Raw genomic sequence first — 19,296 nt, 5'->3', positions numbered from 1 at the left:
AGAAAGGTTCACAGAAAAACACTGGAAAGGGGAAATTCAAGAAGAAAAAACACTGCAGATGTGCTGGTTGCAGTTCCAGTTCCAGCTCTCCGTATTTGTGTCCAACTTAGGGAACATAGACGCCGTCATACTCTGTTAAGCCCTTGACGACATCAACATATCTCCATATACCGGGTGTTTCATAAATAATTGAAAGGTTACAAAAACTTATTGCAAGTAAAGTATTGAACTTACGTTATTGAAACCAGTTCAGAACGAACGAGGAAAGCAAACAGTTTGTGCGTGTATGTTTTGTTAATCTGAGAGTTCACATTCCTACCGCTAGGCGACACTCAAATCACCCACGTCCATCCCACGTCACTCACAGTGTTTTGTGAAATGTTTTGGCCCCCAAGATCAACGGGCCTTACACCGTGTGACTTCTTTTTGAGAGGTTTCATCAAAGACAGGGTATTCGTCTCACGGATGCCGCGAGATATCGCAGCGATGGACACTATGGACAAGCCCATGTTGATGCGAGTGTGGCAAGAACCAGACTATCGTGTCGATGTGTGCTGTGTCACCCATGGTGCACACATTGAACATTTGTAGCTGTAAAAAAGAAAAAACTGTTTGAGTTCCTCGTTCGTTCTGGACTGATTTCATTAACGTGTTCAATACTTTACTTGCAATAATTTTTTGTAACACCCGGTATAAGTGAAGCCAGGCCAGTAGCTAGAATTGATCTCCAGGGAGAGCTCACATGTTATCAGGAGGGTTTTGTAAACCAATTCCATTTTCAAAAGTTTAACAGTATTAAATGAAGGTAAATTAATGTGTGTGGGGGGAGGGTCATTCAGTTAATACATATTTTAAAATTTATAAATATCATACAAATGCTACAGTTTTTTTTTTCTATATCTTCTAAAACATCTCTTGAAGTGTTAATTGACTGCTACTTCATCCCTTACTACACACTCCATACTAGTTTTGATGATACATACAAGAAAAAAATGCATAATATTTAATCATAGTGCCTATCGTACATTCAACCCCCAACCGAAGCAATAAAACTCCCCTTTGTTCCCAAAACTTGGGAGTTGTTGACATTTGACGCAGATGTGGAAGGAATGTGGATGATGACGTCAAAGTCGCAGATTTCTGTCTAAACTGGAGGCCGATGCATGGCAGTGAAAGTACAGATAAAGAAGCTCGCCTATGAATGAACTTTCTAAAGTCTAGAGAAGAGAATCTTCTAAATACTGCTGCTACTTCGAGTTCTTCTCATAAACAAGATGAACGAATGTCATAGCTTCTGTTGATGTTATGTGAATTTATCATTCATGAAGTTGTGAGGAAAATAATTAGCTGCCTACTGTTTCACTCTTCACTGCAAACAAATTATACAAAAGAGTTTTACCTAATATCAAGGAGGCTGACGCCAGTAGCCCCCCGGCCCCGGTCGTGGTGAAGTTTTCATAAATGCTATAATTTCTACTATTAAAGATCTCCACGCGGGAGATCCGGGTTCGATGATCTAAGGTCGGAATTTTTTCTGTTCTGGGGCTCACCTAGCCTCAATTAAACGGGTGCCTGGGGGAAATCCTGAGGTGTGAAGGGGGCCGGAGAGTCGTGCTGATCACACTTCAAAAATGGCCGAGATCGATAGAATGTGTGGGGCCGGCCCCCGTGGCGGAGTGGTTAGCAGATCGCGCTACGACGCCAGCTTCTAACAGTGTAAGTTTGACTATGTGACTATTATCCACATTCAATTTCTTTGTTATAGCATTTAAAATTTTCAAGTAATATAGAAGACATAATATTTTACGTTCATAAATTTTCATATTTACTTCTTATTGTAAAATAGTTTTCCTCTTCTATTAAGAATCTTTATGACGTGTTTCATGCAAATTGATTGCGTGATTCATCGCTTATTTTTTTCAGATTCCATACGTGACGTCATTGCTCGTCAGCCACTGACAGTTCGCTTCCCGGTTTACTCGTCCCTTATGTACCAATCTTGGATTCAGCCCTGAAATCCCATACTGCCATGACAAAGTTTGCGATGACGCAAGCGTGAAACAAAATTGTGGCTAATGATCGTGCTTCTACCAACCTTAAATAAATTTATTAAATAGATCTTGATCAAGTTCCAATGTTCTGGCAAACTTATCGACACACATTTCAGTTACTCTTTTTTTAAATTTTGCTTTATTTTTCAGAGCTAGTTTAAATTATTCTTGAGCAGAACCAATATTTTCTTGCAAGTGTATTGAAAGTGATACTTCGTGGTACAATGTTAATAAGTTACATTCAGTGGGTAAAACACTGTTATCAGTCGATATCCATGCACAGACTCATGCTTGTTTACAATATTCCTGATCATTTCTTTGAGTCTCTATTGTGCATTTGGTCCTTTAGCATCACTATGTTTTCTTTTGTGAGACGAATGGTTGGTCGTTAGTGTAATGGCTGTAGAAATCCAGATATTTGTTACTTTCCCTGGTACTACTGCGTCAGGAAAACTTAAGTAAGTAACTTCAAAGTAATCAAAAATATCATTGTTAATTCTTTACGCAGAAATAACTTTCCGAAACTAGTGTATGCAATACTGTAAATATACAGCTTAATTTCTGACATTAGGTAAGTCATATTATGTGGGTATGCATGTATGTTAATGTATATTTAAATGTTTTATTCTATTTTTATGAGTGTTTATTATTGTTATTTATTAGCTTGATTGATTGTTTGATTAATGGTTTCTAAGCCTACTCTATGTACAGAAAGGCTAATCGAAACTGGACCTACAGTTTTAAGAAGGATTCAAACCATTATACCTCCACCGGGTATCGAAACCTGGACTCCTTGTTACAAGGTGACGAGTTACCACTACGCTATCGGGATGCTTTATTTATTCTGCTTACGGTTATTTCCACTGCAAGTTTTTCTGTCAAGCATTAGTGTTTTTCACTATTTAATTACATACGATTACATTATATCGCAATAAATACATTCAGCTTGCTCATTCATACATAGTCAGTTTGAATGTCAGGGTGTATAATTAAATTTATTGGAAAACAGACATTAATGCTAATTAGTGTGTTGTACACAAAGAGAGAATTTCAGTTATCGAAACCTGTTACATTGGTATGATTTTGCACTAATTGTATAATAAAAATAATATATCTACAAACAGTGGCGGTGATTAGGGGGACGAGGGGGGCAGTTGCCCCTCCCCCACTTTGGTAAATGTCTGTTATATCGGAGACACATTTCTATCGGATATTTTCAGTTTCAAATGGTTCGTACTTACCAATTGTGTATTGCGGAACATAGTTCAAGGTGCCATTATGCTTTTTACACGAAAATAACTTCGATTTTTCACATTTCGAGTAATTCTTTTGGGTCCTTTCTTCCGTTGCGGAACATACAATATGGCGCGCACAGCTGTGGATCATTGCGCGTCGTGCTTGTGTTTTGTCGATTTGGAGTGGGTATGCAGCGTTTCAACCTTCTTAACCGAAAAATACCTAATTTTGTGTTCATTATGTCATCACAAACCATTGACGGATAGCCCCAAAAACCATTCGCGATAGCCCCACGAACCATTTACGGATAGCCCCAAAAACCATTCACGATAGCCCCAAAAACCATTCACGGTAGCTCAACGGACCATTTCCGGCAAGGTTAGGTTAGGTTGGGTTAGGTTAGGTAAGCATAGTTTAAAAAATCTCGTAAAAAAGGCACGTTTGGAAACACTGGCGAGACCGCATGACTTTCGACGCTCGCGCCATCTGCAGGCACATAATGGAAACAACGGCATAATGTTGTCGCTGTGCACAAAATGCAAGTTTATTATATCAAAAGTGCTTATTTCTTGTTGTGCAGCATTCTACGGTGAGAAAATACCTCCACGAACTTTCAAAATGCTGCAGAAACTCATTTCCGTAAGTAGTTTCTTCTGTAAAAATGAAGAAATGCGTCTCCGATATTAGAGACATTTACCCCCACTTTTTGCAAGTTTTGCTCCTACGCTATGCTAAACCTTATATAGTAAGGGAAAGCAAACTGTTCTTGCCCCCGTAGTTTTGACATCTTGCACCACCAGTTTTTGGAACCCAATCGCCGCCACTGTCTACAAATTAATCAAAAACCTTGCATTGACTGATAAGGCTTTTGAAATTATTACGGAGCAGGGGCAGGTGATCTTGACCAGGAATTTCTCCAGTCATGTCCCTGTTTCTGAGGCCAATCCGGCCTGATATCAATGGGTACGTGGAGACAACACTGGGTGGTAAAGATGGCAGAGCGTGATTCTGATCACATCATCCCAACTATGGCTGAGATCAAGAATATGTGGAGCTCTATACCTACACATCACCTCATATGCCTTCATGGCATGTATGCACACACAAACAATCATGCTTTTACCTAACAGCAAGTGCCTCCCCAATGGCGCAGTGGTAGTGTCGTCGCCTTGTAATCAAGGGGTCCCGGGTTCGATACCCGGTGGAGGCACATAGTGGTTCGGATCCCACTTTAAACTGTAGGTCTAGTCCCAATTAGCCTTACTGTGCATGAAGTGAACTTAAAACACCAACTCAATCAATCAAACCTAACAGCAAGTACACACACACATAAAAATAGGTGTTTAGAAATTTTAAAAAACTAACTTAACAAAGTTAAATGTACAAATAATATTTTTACAGTTAATATAATTACTCTACCGTATGTAAACACACACATTATTTATGCAAAATTGTTATTGGTATCAATATTATAGTGTTTACTAATAATACATAAATAGTAACAATTACATTATAACTATTACAATGGAAAACTCTTGGGTTGTTGCAAGTGTATCTCCATCCAGTATTCCTGAATATGAGGCAAGACAATAGGACAGGATGTTGAGCAAGCAACAAACACATCGACTTTATTTATGTCTACAATTTTAAAGTTTTGTTCAATACAAAGCAGGGTTCCGTGTCGTTTTCAAAGCTCACGATTTATTTTTGTGTCACGCTCAGTTCAGTTCGCCGGTAGGCTAGATGAAATAAAAATAGTGAAACGAAAAAAGGAAGCGCTCGGATTGCATGAAGAAGTGACGCATTTCCTTTCGGATGGCCTTTTGCTTCTTTCTTTATTTCATCGGTGCAAATTGGTATGTATCTAAAGTTCACAAAATCCAACATAGCATCACAGTTAGCGGATTCTCGAGTCTTTCTCGCGGTGGAGGTGAGTGAACTATTTTTGTCAATCCATTGAAAGTACATATCGTTGAGTCATTGATTTATTTTTTTTTAATATTATGGCCAAATCAGCACATTGGCTATTTTTGCCGGTCACGCAATACAGGAATAAGCCCGTTAACTAAAACAACTAACAAGGAAATAAAAGATGTCTATTAAAAACTTCCTTACTCAATTTTTAAAACTAATTCATTCATTCATTCATTACTTAACAAGAACAGAAACTACACTATACGATAAAATGTCCTTACCTATTAAAAGCTGTGGTGTAAAGGTGAACTCAGCACATAGGACAACACATAGGCCTCCCCGATGGCGCAGTGGTAGCGTTGTCGCCTTGTGATCAATACAATGGAATAAAATGGAGGCACATTGTTTCGGATCCCACTATAAACTGTAGGTCCAGTCCCAATTAGCCTTTCTGTGCATAAAGTGGACTTAAAACACCAAAACAATAAATCAGCAGAGACTGGCCGTTGACCCAAGCGCCAGAGCCTCGTTGGCCTCCAAGAAGCAGTTAGCGGAGTGAAGCATGGGCGTCCGGAAGGGGGGCAAGGGGGGCCGTGCCCCACCTGGAAAATGAAAGTCAACCAAAAAATATGTATTTCACACATATAATTTCATTTTAGCCACAATAATATGTGTTAATTATTGCATGAACACCATAAATTCAAATTTAAGCAATGGTTTTTAGGGAACAACACTATTTTTGGGGAAAATTTACCTTCGCTTCCCCCATCCTGGAAAAAAAATCCCTTCCTTGCCCCTCCCTGGAAAAAATCCTGCGGACGTCCATGGAGTGAAGTTGACTTTTCGGTGCCTTACCAGAAAGTCACCCTTTCATCCCAATAGATGTTGTTATTTTTAGTCATTTCGAGAAGTTATCGCCTAATTTTAGAATAAAACATTAAAATGCTGAACAAGCAAACTTTTTAGTATAAAAAATGTTGTTGTTGTTGAGTTGGTGTTTTAAGTCCACTTTATGCACAGTATGGCTAATCGAGACTGGACCTACAGTTTAAAGTGGGATCCGAACCACTTGTGCCTCCACCGGGTATCGAAACCGGGACCCCTTGATTACAAGGCAACGACGCTACCACTGCGCCATGGGGAAGGCCCAGTATAAAAGATGTATCTACATAAAAACGTAACGTTTTCGCCCTCTAACAGGGTCTTCTTCAGACAAATATTCACAATAAATTTATTGTTGTGAGTCTACCTACCACAATGTTATTTCTTATACCGGCACCATTAAGGAGTCATAATAATTCTGGGTTTAGAAAATAATATATGAATTAAATGACACGTATTAACAATCATTATTATTATAACAACTATTGTTCCAACGGCATTTCACCGACGTAGCGGAGTGGTTAGCACAGTGCGCTAGACTCCAGGGGTCCTGGGATCGAATCCCGGCCTGGGCATGGATATTCTTTGTGTGTTCCTTCATGATTAATTGATTTGGTGTTTTAAGTCCACTTTATGCACAGTAAGGCTAATCGGCACTGGACCTACAGTTTAAAGTGGGATTCGAACCACTTGTATCGAATCCGGGACCCCTTGATTACAAGGCACAAGGATACCACCGCTCAATCGGGGAGGCCTGTTCCTTCATGAATTTCATCATATCATCACTCATCCTCATCATTGCCATTAGACAAACTTGACAGAAAAACGACGTAAAACAGCCTAATTCAATAAACCCCACAGCATGTTGGATCTTCCACATTCTCAGATCTGACCCATCCCTAAAAAAATCCTGGGTACGGGCCTCCTTCACATAATTTTGGATCTAACGAAAGGTTCCACCCACATGTATTCTTACTCAGGGGTTTATCCAGAATTTTCCGTCTGGGGTTGTAAGTTCGTATTTAGGGAAGTGTAAGCGTAAATTCAGGACCAAAATGGTCAGATATTGGGCCTTTGTGGAAAAAAAATTAGAGTGTGTGGTTAAATCACTGCGTTCATTGATGATTTATTTTCCACATCGAGACAAGAAACTTAACGAACAGTTGACCATGACACCATGAGCACACCTGGGACGTTACTTCATTATTTCAAGATAAGGTTAAACTTCTCTCCTGTTGGGAAGATTAAAAGCTTACACAAACACCAACGAAAACAAAGTTCCTCTGTTCCCGCGATTGTTGTAATCCGCTGAGTCTTCAAGCTGTTTCGATCCATTTAACTGCGTCTGTATCTCGCTTCGGCGCTTTTTACTTGATTTAAACCTGTCAGTAAGAGATTAACGACAACAAACAGGTTCTTCCCTGTTCTTCATTCTACCCCCCGTCGCTGGAACGGTTGGGTTTTGTGAGACTCATGGATGCCAACCAAGAAATTTTAGTACCAGACATAGTTACTTTTGAGTAAGGTGGTGTCTGCGTATTTGTACTCTGGCCTCAATTAGTACTCCGGCAGTTTGTTTCTTTATACATCATATTTGTAGAAGATACAATTCAACATACAAGTGTATCAATATATGCTGTATAAAATACAACTTATTACTAACTTCGTTGACCCTGTACTGCGCGTAAAAGCTGGCATGCATTTCCAAACGAAGCATGATACAGCACAGTGGCGTGTTCAGGATTTCCGAAAGTGAGGAGTTATGAATATATTTTTTCAGTAGTCAGTTTTCAATTTGCCATCTTTTCTGCCTTTGACTTTCTATTTTTTTTCTAGGAACACAAAAACCAAAGGATTGCTATGACCCCCACTAACCTCCGCCCCACCCCTTGGACGCGCCACCGATATACCATATCGGGTCAATGAAACTTGTGCGCCATCTCGGTGTCCGAGCGGGTTGAGTGTTCGACTCACGAAGTCCGTAGAGGATTCCAGGTTTAAGTCCACTCTCGGGGCCGAGCGGTTAACGAAGCTCGCTACCGCGCAAGGGGTCCCGGATTAAAATCCCGCCCTTGGCATGAGTGCTCTTTGTGAGTGTCTCTTCATCAATTTCATCATGTCATCACTCACCCTTATCGTCACGATTAGCCAAAAGTGGCAAAAATGGACGCAAATAACAAAAATCAAATGGAGGTCTGGGCATACCTCTAATTAATAATATTTCGATCCTCATCGTCACGACTATCCACAAGTAGAAGAAAGCTACTAACATAAGGAAAAAATAAGCACAAATTAAACTCATGATGGTGGTTTAGTGAATTTTTCTGATTATAGATTCGGATTTTTCCGCATCCCCCAATTTCAAACACTAGGACTAGGGGTGTAAGAGGTGATTTTCTCTTAGGGCCTCCCCGATGGCGCAGTGGTTGCGTCTTAGCCTTATAATCAAGAGGTGCCAGGTTCGATTCCCGATGGAGGCACATAGTGGTTTGGATCCCACTTTAAACTGCAAGTCCAGTCTCGATTAGCCTTACTGTGCATAAAGTGGACTTAAAACACCAACTCAAGTGATTTTCTCCTGAGCACCCTTGTCACATTCTCTTCCATGTAGTACACCCGACCTGAATTTTGAAGACAAACGAGGCTTTGGCGTCTGGACCTGCAGCCGGTATAATTCCCTGTGAGACTCGCGTTGTGTGCTGTTTACGTTTGCGACTGTCCTTTCATCCTCATCTCCGCGATTAACCAAAAGTGACAGGAAAGTGAAGTAAAATAAAGCATATCAAATAATCAATAAGACTGCACAACATTATTATTGTCAACATCAGTAATGTGTGAAATGTTTTCTAAATATTATGTCATATTTCGGACTTCTGGAAGAAAAATGGATGTTTCTTTGTGCTAGTTGTCTCATCTATACAGTGGCGTGCTCAGGGGGGATAGAGGTTGGTGGAAATCATACCCCAATCCCCTTTTGACCCAGTATTCCTAAAGAAAGAACGTCAAAATTGTGGCATACGTATACGTATGCACCTCCCCCCAAAAAAATCCTGCGCGCGCCAGTCCGTCTATATCATACGTTAAACATGTATTCTCATCATCATAAGTAAGTTACTTAAAGTAACTTGACAGAAGAGTGGTGCATTCTGCAAGCTAGTTGGAAAGATGCAACTAACATGGCATTTCAAGGGTAAACGTTGAAATGATATTTAAATGACAATGCTGTTTTAGTACATGCATGTTGAATATGTTGCATAATTTTAAGAACATTTAATTGATTGATTGATTTGCTTTATTTTATTTCGCATTTTGTGTCACTTTTGGCTAATTTGCGAAGATGGGGAGGAGTGATGATATGATGAAATGGATGAATGGACACACACATTTATATCCAGGCCGGGATTCGGACCCGGAACCCCTGGCGTTTAAGAACATTTCAATATCTACTTTTGCGATATATTTAAGTTGTATTTAAATCATTCCTGCTAATCCTGCAGCAAGGATTTTTACTAGGGGTGTGCGGATAACGAAAAGTCGGGACCGGGATCGGGGGAAAAAAAAATCCCGTCCCCATCCCGACATCGGGAAATGAAATCCCGACTTTTCGGGATCCCAAACTGTCAGGAAATACCGAGTGGTCATTTTAAAAACTCGTTAATTCTCGACGTTTTCTGCATTGTACGTGTCTGCAAATTATCGGAAATCGTTAGTTTTTATTCCAGAAATGTAAAAACAATCACTTAAGGTGAAAATGACGTTTAGAATTCGAGATTTCCAGAGCTTCGGGAAATTAGGAACACTTCCCATCCCGAAAATTTTCCGACTTTGTCGGGAAATTGCATTTTTTCCCGTCCCGAATGTCGGGATTGAAAAAAATTCCCGTTCCGACGGAAATAATTCTGTCCGCACACACCTAATTTTTACAGATAAATTTGGCCGAGTCTGCTGTCACGCACGTGTCAGCAGTAAGAACAGGCCCGTAGCTAGAGGGGGGGCAAGGGGGGCAACTGCCCCCCCTGAGACCATGCCTTGCCCCCCCTGTGAAAAATATAGAACACATTCCTATCGGGAATTCTCACTGTTCTTTACAATTATATCCTATATTGCTCTGGGAACTTAACAAAGACACTTATGGATTTGGTGATTTATTAAGGAACGTGTGTTGGATTCCATAATGTCGTACCAGAATTGGGAAAAAAAATCTTTCCATATTCAGATTTCGGAAAATGATCTCACGATTTTCAGTATCTAGACTTTCTGAGTGACCTTATATTATTAAAGATGCGTAATGTGTTTGGATATGTTTTCTTGAATGTATTTTTATGGAGTTTGAACTGCTCAATTTTTTGTTTCCCACATCTACCTTTTGCTAATACTGATACATGTGGTAGAGATAGAGAGAGAGAGAGAGAGAGAGAGTGGATATTTTATTTTATTTACTTAATGTCTCTTTTCTGCCACTTCTAGTTAATCGTGACGATGAGAACGAGTGATGATATGAAATTGATTTAGGGGCACTCCTAAACAACATCCATGCCCAGGCTGGGGTTTGCAAAGCGACCGACCCCTGACGTCGCAGTGCGTTGTATAACAGATTACTGGGTCAGTTATCAAACATGACGAAAATGTGATAGTGTTTCACATTTATTATTTCTGTTAGAAAGCAATAAAAAATGTGGTGTGATGTCGGTTACACCAGGTATCTTTTGGAGTGTAAATAGAAAAGGTTCTAGGAAAGTTTTGCAATACACCTCTCATTTTCAAAATCTTTGAAAATACTTTCCACCACTTCTTCAACCTTCAAAACCATTCGTCGAACCAACTCTTCCATATTTCCTGAGGGAAGTGGGTACACTCGTCATCCCACGCCCTTAGAAGGTTCTCTTAATTGGAAAACCTATTCCTTTTTGCCTGTTATTGACGTGAGGAAACAGTGCAGAGTCACATGGCGAGGTCTGCACCGTAGGGAGGATGCTCCAGCACTTTCAGTCCCGTAGGTGCAAAATACTCGATGCCAACTAAGCGTCTGCCTTTGAACGTGGACGAGTGTTTTTGAGAGCTTGAACTACTTGGGCAGGCACTCCTCGGTGTACCACTTCGCGGTGACGGTCTTCTGTGTTAATAGCACCACGTGCTCCACTAGTGTTGCCCACGGGACGAGACGGGACAGGCTTTTAAAAATTCGAGACGAGACGAGATTGACCATGTGTCATAAGACAAACGAATATTTTCGAGACGAGACAGCATTTCCACGGGACTCCACGAGACAGGCCAAAGTCTCGTCTCGTGGGCAACACTATGCTCCACAACTCTCCTTACAGTATAGGCGACCACCATCCTCTTCTTTACTGATCGAGATTCTTGCACAGACACTGGCATAGGCGTGAGTAGACCTTCTGATTAGGGGAGGGGGAGGGGCAAAAGCCTTGATGAAAGTTCAGTCGGGAAAGAAAATCCTCATTTTATTCTCTGTTTAGTTTCATTGCATTGGTGGGTATATATAATGCAGTAACATAGAGGAATCATAACGAATAAATAAATTATCTGTGAAATATGCTGCCCTCCTTTTCCTTCAAATAATTGTGTTCATACATTTAAGACAACTTCTTTCTCTGGTAATTTACAATGCATTAGAGAAAATAATAAAACTGCGAGCGAAGCGAGCAAGAAATCTTTTACATCCAAATTTTTGCAAACTGAAAACAATATTGATTTAATATGGCACTAAAATTCCATGGGGCGCCATGGCATTCTCTTTTACATTTTTTTTTTCATTTAGATCGTTCGGCACCCAATGCCAACTCCCTCCGCCCACTAGCTACGGCTCTGAACTTAACAAAACTGCAATAAAAGCAGACATTGCGAGCGAAGCGATCAAGAAAATTTTACGAATTGTATTTTTATCTCTATAAAATTTGATATCGAGGGGGCAATTGCCCCTTTGTGTCCCCCTGCAGGTGGTCTTGGCCGCCTGGAAAAAATAATGCAAGAAAGAGTATCTTGAGTATCATTTTGTCCTGTTACTCTTAGATTCTCCTAGTCTTGCTTTTTTTAACCTCAATGTTTGTCCCCCTAGAATTGATTTCTGTCCAAAGTTGGGGAGGGGCAATGCCCATTGCCCCCTGTGGTTGCGCCACTGCACCCTTTTTCCCCGTAGTGCTTTGAACTTTAATCGCTTGAAAATACTTGATTTTCTTTAAGAGTCTAATGTCGTCTAATATCGGTGATAAGATTCCTCTACACTAAATTTCTAGGTGAAAGTATAATAATGTAGGAACATGGAAGGGGGGGGGGCAAAGCCACCCCTCCCCTTAGAAAAATAAATGTCAACCTAAAATAATATATTTAACACGTGTAATTTGATTTTTCATAGCAATTTACATTAATGCGATGATTTCAAATGCAAATGATGTTTTTTGGGGGGCAAATATGATAAGCAAAATGGGTGTGTGATATGATAAATGTATTTTATAAAGGAAAGGGTAAGTGTTGACTTCCTGTAGGCATGCTATCATTTCCATAGTATTCTATTGCTTTTAGAATATTTAGCGGCAGTAAAAATAAATGCCATTTGCAACCGTGAAGCTAATTGGGATTGCATACATTAAGAATGGCAGATGATGCCATTTTTCGATGGCTTGTATTGTAGCATCGAAACAAGAACTGGACGAGCAAATATAAGAAAAGTTGTTCGCCTTGATGTCCTCTACACATTGTGAAAATTGCCCTGCGTATATAGGTTCAAGAAAATGACGTTGCGTTGCCAGAGGTCCTGGATTCGAATCCCGGTTTGGACATGAATGTTTGTGTTTGTCCAAAAATGTAAAAAATGACAACCTGAGAAAAAGTGAATAACAGGGCATGCTACCGCTTAGGGGTGTTCCTTTAAAAAATAAAAAAGTCGGTATGGCGTTTGTATGCTACGTGGGAGACCGGGGTTCAATTCTTGGGGTGGGTGATCTAAGATCGGAATTTTTCCTGTCTTGTCCCGCATAAAACAGCTCTGTGGCTCATCCAACCTTAAATCAATGGGTACCTGGGCGTAACCCTGGGGAGTAAAGGCTGCCGGAGCATGGTGCTGATCACATCACCTTCAATTTGGCCGAGGTCGAGAATGTGTGTGGATCTATCCCCACATCCACTAAATGTGTCTTCATGGCACGGTGCTATATACAGGAAACTTTGCCTTTTTTATAACCTAATTTTTTGAGAAAACATTCTGTCAACTCTTCAGCTGTGGAGTGGATTTTCCTAATTTTACTCATCTTAAGCCATTCTGTTTTTCACAGAAACCAGTATCAGTATTTTAAAAATCCCTGATATTTGGGGTTTGTACGCTTTGTTGGTGACAGGCATCTGTGAGACCTCACCCAGCAAGGATTGGAGTACGGTGAAGGAGGCCCCTTATACACTGTATAGTTGATTTCATATTATAGTCATTAAGGAACATATTTTTCATAATGTAAAGAGGATACAAAATTCCTTAGTATGAAATGACATCGTAATCCAAGAAGTCATTGATCAATCAAGGGGTTCCCATTTGTTTGTCGGGTGTCAAAGAAATGTGTTTTCAACAATAAAATAATACAATTCACACAATATTTTGCAAATTGGTTAAAGTAACCAGTAAGCCAACATTTTCTGTAGTGATGTAAGAGTCTCCCCTTTGAAGCAAATAGGATCCGTGGTAGTCCTAAGAGACCCTCAGATTCGATTTTCGGTGGCAGCACATTTAAATTTCAAGTAGATACATTTCGGATTAGCCTATTTATCTTAAATTTTATTCATATTTGATGTTAGACTTTTTTTTTCTTTTGTTCGTTGGAGTTTCACAATATCATCCCTTTCCGGTTAGTAATAGCTTTGTGTGTGGGGGGGGGGGGGGCAACGCGTCCTCCTATGTACCCCACTATATCTGCCAATGCGAAATAATATATTAAAAATTTGCCCCCTCAAGAATTGACTTTGCCCCTCCTACTAATAATTCCTGGCTACGGGCCTGAGTAAGAATAAGCTTCAAATTTGCTCCTGCCACGTAATTCGTCTGCTAAGAGGATGTTACAAACCTTAAGAACAGATTGAGACGAGAGAAATGCAAGTTTGTGATTAGTGGGAATGAATGTACAGGTAATTTAGAACCTTTTTCTTTAGAAAGCATTTAGCGATGTTATTTTAATGTTAACAAAACCTAACCTAACTACGAGAGCATTTAGGTGTATTATTAGAAGAATGCTAAGGGACATAATCTTAAAACATTTTTGTGAAAGTAATCGCTACAACTTCACAGTATGTGTTACAGACGTAATTGCATACATAGCATGATGAAATCACGATAAGACAAAGACCGAGTCTGCTGCTACGCGCATCTTTTTTGAGGTTCCAGCAGAAAAAGAATGTGGCAGCAGACACTACCGATAAAAAATTTACCATTGAAGGGTAAAGGGGGGGATATTTGAACCGTCATAAGAGATTCACGATTTCTCAACTTTATGATATTGCACTAAATAAATAAATAAAATACGCTAAATGCCCACAAATATCTTACAAGCTTCATTATAACCAATATGATGTGTATAGAAACTTATTCTCGTACACACAAAAATCATCGTCAATCAATGAACACCACACCATTGGAAATTCCCGAAATTAGATTAGCATGGGAAACTGTCGACTGGATAGTTTGTAATGTTATGCCTTGTGCGGGGCCTCAATACGTTCAAATACCCTGTTGCTATGGTGCTGGCACTGACAGTCATTATCCGGTCATTGGGCCGTATCTGTACTTACGAACAAGTGGGTGGTCGATTCTTGTTGAACGTTTTACTTGTTGGATCAAATAGGTTTTACACACAGAAAATGGAGAAGAGGTACGGAAGGTATTATATTAGCATTAGATTTATTTTGAAAGAAGTATCAGTTGTTTGAAATTTGACGAAACACGTTTTGTGAGGTATCAAAAAGCTTGGAGTCATTTTTTTTTGTGTTTGTGTTAATGTGTATTTATTAAAGTGAGTGAGTAGGCAATGTACAGCATGATGCATATATATAATCGTATTGTAAATGGGGACGAGCCAAGGATGAACCTAACTTCATAGTCAAATACTTGCCTTATACCCAGCGGCGGTGCTAGGAATACAAAATTTCGGTAACAGTTTCATAGATAGGAGACACATTAAAATCGGATATTTTGTGTTTCGCATGGTTCGTACTTCTAGGGTGATTAGCCCAGGTATTTGAGTTTCCAGGAAAATGCTATGTACTGTGTCTGAGACACGTCCACCACTTTCGTAGGCGATGATCTTTTGACTGCGGGAAGTCGAAAGAGAGAGATATCCGCCAACACCAAAGAAAGTGAAAGGATTAGCCACAGGTGCCTCGTTGGCTTTGGGGACCTCACGGGGGTTATTGTTACACAAAACCACCTCTGTAGAGGAACAGAAACCGTGAACTCCTATGGGAATAGTGGTACTATTATCGTATGAGGGAAACACCTACGAATCATATATTTCGGACTTCTTTACATTGCTAACGTGTTATTTTCGAATGTGGAACATTTCTTAAGGTGAAATAATGCATTTCTAACTAAGATAATGTATATTTCTTCTATTTACGAGTACTTACTGTTACTTGTTGTTTCGAATCTGTAACACATTATGGCCGTTATAGCGTACTGGTTTAGGGGACGTTCTGAGTGCGTTTTGTCGATTTATGCAGTGTTGCAACCTCGTTCACCGGAAAATATTTACTTTCATGCCCGGATTTGAAATTATGCTAATACGTCGCAAACCATTGACGTTAGCCCCAAAAACCATTTTCCGTAAGGTTAGGTTAGGCAAGCATAGTTAAAAATAATTAAAAATACTCGACACGTCATGTTCTAGTGAAAACACGGCGAGGCTGAAACACTGGCTATGGGGTTGCATCATCTTAACACACGGAACATTGTACTCTCGTGCAGAAAGCAAATGGCAGGAGCAGAAACAGCGTGTCGGACAGAGATTTTCGCAGAAAACAACACGCATTCACATTAAAATGGATCAAATCTACATTCAGGAACTTCCACAATGCTAAAGAAATTGATTTCCGTAAGTACTTTCTCCTGTAAATTTGAAGGAATCAGTTTCCCTCATACGATAATGTTACCGGGATAATTTCACGTTACGCTTCATTTCTTGGGACTTAGCTGTGAGTTTGATCTGCGTATGGATCTTTGGATCACGTACTTGCTGTTCATGGAAACTTGAGTACAGATTCATTTCAAATGCACAACTATTATTTTTTTTTTCAAAACTTTGGTAAGTTGGAAAAGGTGAACAAACCTTTAAAAAGTTTAAAAAAAATAGTTTTGGCAGCACTTCTAACGACTCAAAAACAATGGTATTGGTGCAAAAATATCAACCAATACTTACTGATACTGATACTCATGGTATTGGCTCAGCCCTAGAAATTACACATCTGAACACTGCACAGTAAATGATTCCATGAACCGATACCGTAAACCCCTTTGAACCTTACACATGTGACTTAGGTAGGAGAGGCAGTTCATAACTAAGACGATAGTAAATGAATGGCTGTTGCCAAGTACAGAATTTTATAGAAGTACAGTAAAACCTGTTAATCCCGGAACATGATGGTTCCAAGCAAAATTTTCCGTCTTAAGTTTTCCTTCTTATAAAGGGTTGACTTTAAATACAGAGCGCTGCAGGAAATAATGGAAAGACAGATTTACATTTTGCATTACTTATAATGTAGAGTACTAATGAATGTACGTACATGAATAAATATGCGATACAGTCGCAATAAGCATAACAGAGATTGCAATTATGTAACTACACAACATGTTGGTACATTTTTTACAGTATTGTAAGAACGTACAGTACGTACTTATGTATCTTTTCGAACCCGGGACCCCTGGTGTCGTAGCGTGATGTTCATAGAGGGAAAGGGAAAGATGGAATACGAGAGGTGAAGAAAGATTGAGATAAAAGTGAAGAAAAAGAGAAAGAAACAAGGAGAGAGATAACAAGAAAAATAGAAAGATGACTAAAGAACAGAGGAGAAAGAGATGAAAGAAAGAAACTGAATCGTAACAGTATTGTAGCGCATTCTTTCATATTGACAATGTTACCGATAAGCGAGTGGCAACAGATGTGTGTTCCACTTACAGTATTGCATTGTTTTCTTGCGAGCGAAAAATATAAAGGAAGAAATGTCCATCTTACTGAGTATAAAAACATCTCGTTGGTCTTTAAATGGTGTTCCGTTTCTGCTTAAGCAGATCATTTTCAGGTATAAAATCGGTCTGTTCTGGGGACTTTTTTCCGTATTTACAGGTTTCCTTCTTATAGAGGTTCCTGGATATGCAGTTTTTACTGTATGTCTAAGTGAAAAACCAGTGTCAAGGAAAAGACACATTGAGTAATTGTTAAAACTCTGCAGTATGTGTTAACAGACGTAAATTGATATCAAACCATGTAAAAAATGCACACACATAGCATAATGAAATTGCAATAAAACAAAAGGAACTTAGGCCGTTTTTCACTTCCATATACTCCTGTATGTTTCTGCTTTTGTAACCAGCCATTCATTTACTGTAGTTTTGGTTACAGACTACTGCTGCCATCTAGGTCTCATGTGTGGTGTGAGAGATATCATAATTAGGTTAGGCCAGCCACATTTCCGTCCGTCGCGCAACAGCCCATGAAGGGCTAGGCATACCTACCGACTGCCAGTCTCCCTCCCACGCTTTCCTTCGTCACCTCTAAGCGTGGAGATCTTCAACCAGTATTGGAATAGTCGGGGGGTCAGCCCGACGTATCCCCAGCTGTTATAGTAGGTCTCCGTTCTCTCACTCGGAGCTTCCCAATTTCCTCACGATGGTGGGTTGCCACCGGCCCTATACGTAGGCTGAATAAATTCCGACCAGAGCCGGATTCGAACCTACGCCGTCCCGCAGCGAACAATCTCAAGACGGGTAAATGCCTTAACCCGCTCGGCTACGGAGGAGGACCCAGCCAGGTTTAGGGCTTTCAATATTCAGATAATGTCTCTAAATGCTTTCGTGGTTAGGTTAGGTACGCAGGATTTAGTAGGGCTCGTAGCATTGGAATAATTTCTCGCACTGGCATCTTGATTGACATGCATTTTCTACATGAATCAAATTCTCCCCATATCTATAAGCACATGTGAACACGTTTTCTGATTATTTACCCATCTATTCACAGCTTACGTGAGTAGGTTAGGCAGGTCAGGTTTGGTGATCTTAGCTTAATCATTATGCTAATATGTGTTTGCAGTATTACCGTGTATATGTTTTAAGTAGGGTAGTTTGCCGTACTATTTCCAAACTTCCTTCATCTCCTGTGCTTACATGTTGAAAAATTGCTTCAGACAATTTGATGTATAAGTGCAGCCACTTGCACAAATTAATTTCTCTGAACATCAAACCTACTTCCACACTCGTTTTTCTTATTCTCAGAACCTTCGTTGTCCTTCTGTGCAACATGTGAAAATAATTCCACAAAGTAACTGTTCTGAATGTTTAATGATTTTTCGCAAATTTTATAGGAATGTTAGGATGTTATTTTAGAATACTGGAAATTACTGTGGAAGGAAGTTTGAAACTTGGAGAAACTAATTGGGAAAGTTAAAACCTTTACAAAGTATTATTTACCAAAGAAATTATAATTGAAAGGTAGCTTGGGGTAAGCATTTGTGAATTGCAGAGAACAGTTGTCAGACATGCAGTTGCAGTAGATTTTTGTGCGAGGATCGTAGGGATTTTGTGGCTGAGACCAGGTATTATGTGGTTTGGTTAGGTTTTGTAAGCATTTTTGGATGTCTTATAAATGTTAAGAGCCGTGAATCTGTCCCACCAAACCTAACAACAGAAGATGTATTTACAGATGTAATATCCCTTCGCATCCCACACGCATGAGGGCAGCAGCAGTCCGTATCTAAGGACAGTGAACGATAGACAGGGTTCCTATGTGTCTGGAAAACAGAACAGTTCTGAACATGTTTTCATAAATGGTGTTGATAAGATGTCGGTAACAGTTTATTACATCGGAGACACATTTCTTCAATTTTACACAATACACAATTGGTAGGTACGAACCATGCGAAACACAATATATCCTATTTTAATGTGTCTCCGATCTATGAAACTGGTACCAAGATGTCTTTACTCAGTGCTATCTTTTTCTGCGTCTTC

The 19,296-nt window shown here is 39.7% G+C and overlaps 1 protein-coding gene across 3 annotated transcripts in view; it reads left to right on the top strand.

Annotated features, from left to right (window-relative positions):
* The first annotated feature begins 2,376 nt into the window (after positions 1-2,376).
* The window catches only part of Dip-B (Dipeptidase B), an 85,343-nt gene continuing 68,423 nt past the window's right edge, over positions 2,377-19,296 (top strand). The window contains exon 1 of one of the 3 annotated variants that reach the window (XM_083140745.1): positions 2,377-2,509. In XM_083140745.1, the coding sequence (XP_082996871.1) occupies positions 2,448-2,509 (62 nt within the window). In that variant the 5' untranslated portion in view covers positions 2,377-2,447. Of the gene's footprint in view, positions 2,510-14,187; positions 14,211-14,822; positions 14,951-19,296 lie in introns of those variants that run through there. The other 2 variants (XM_083140748.1, XM_083140746.1) reach the window with 2 other exon arrangements.

Source organism: Lepisma saccharinum, chromosome 19 (genome assembly GCF_977018435.1).
Source record: "Lepisma saccharinum chromosome 19, izLepSacc3.1, whole genome shotgun sequence".
Classification (NCBI taxonomy): Eukaryota; Metazoa; Arthropoda; class Insecta; order Zygentoma; family Lepismatidae; genus Lepisma; species Lepisma saccharinum.
This window is presented reverse-complemented; position numbering and strand designations above follow the sequence as displayed.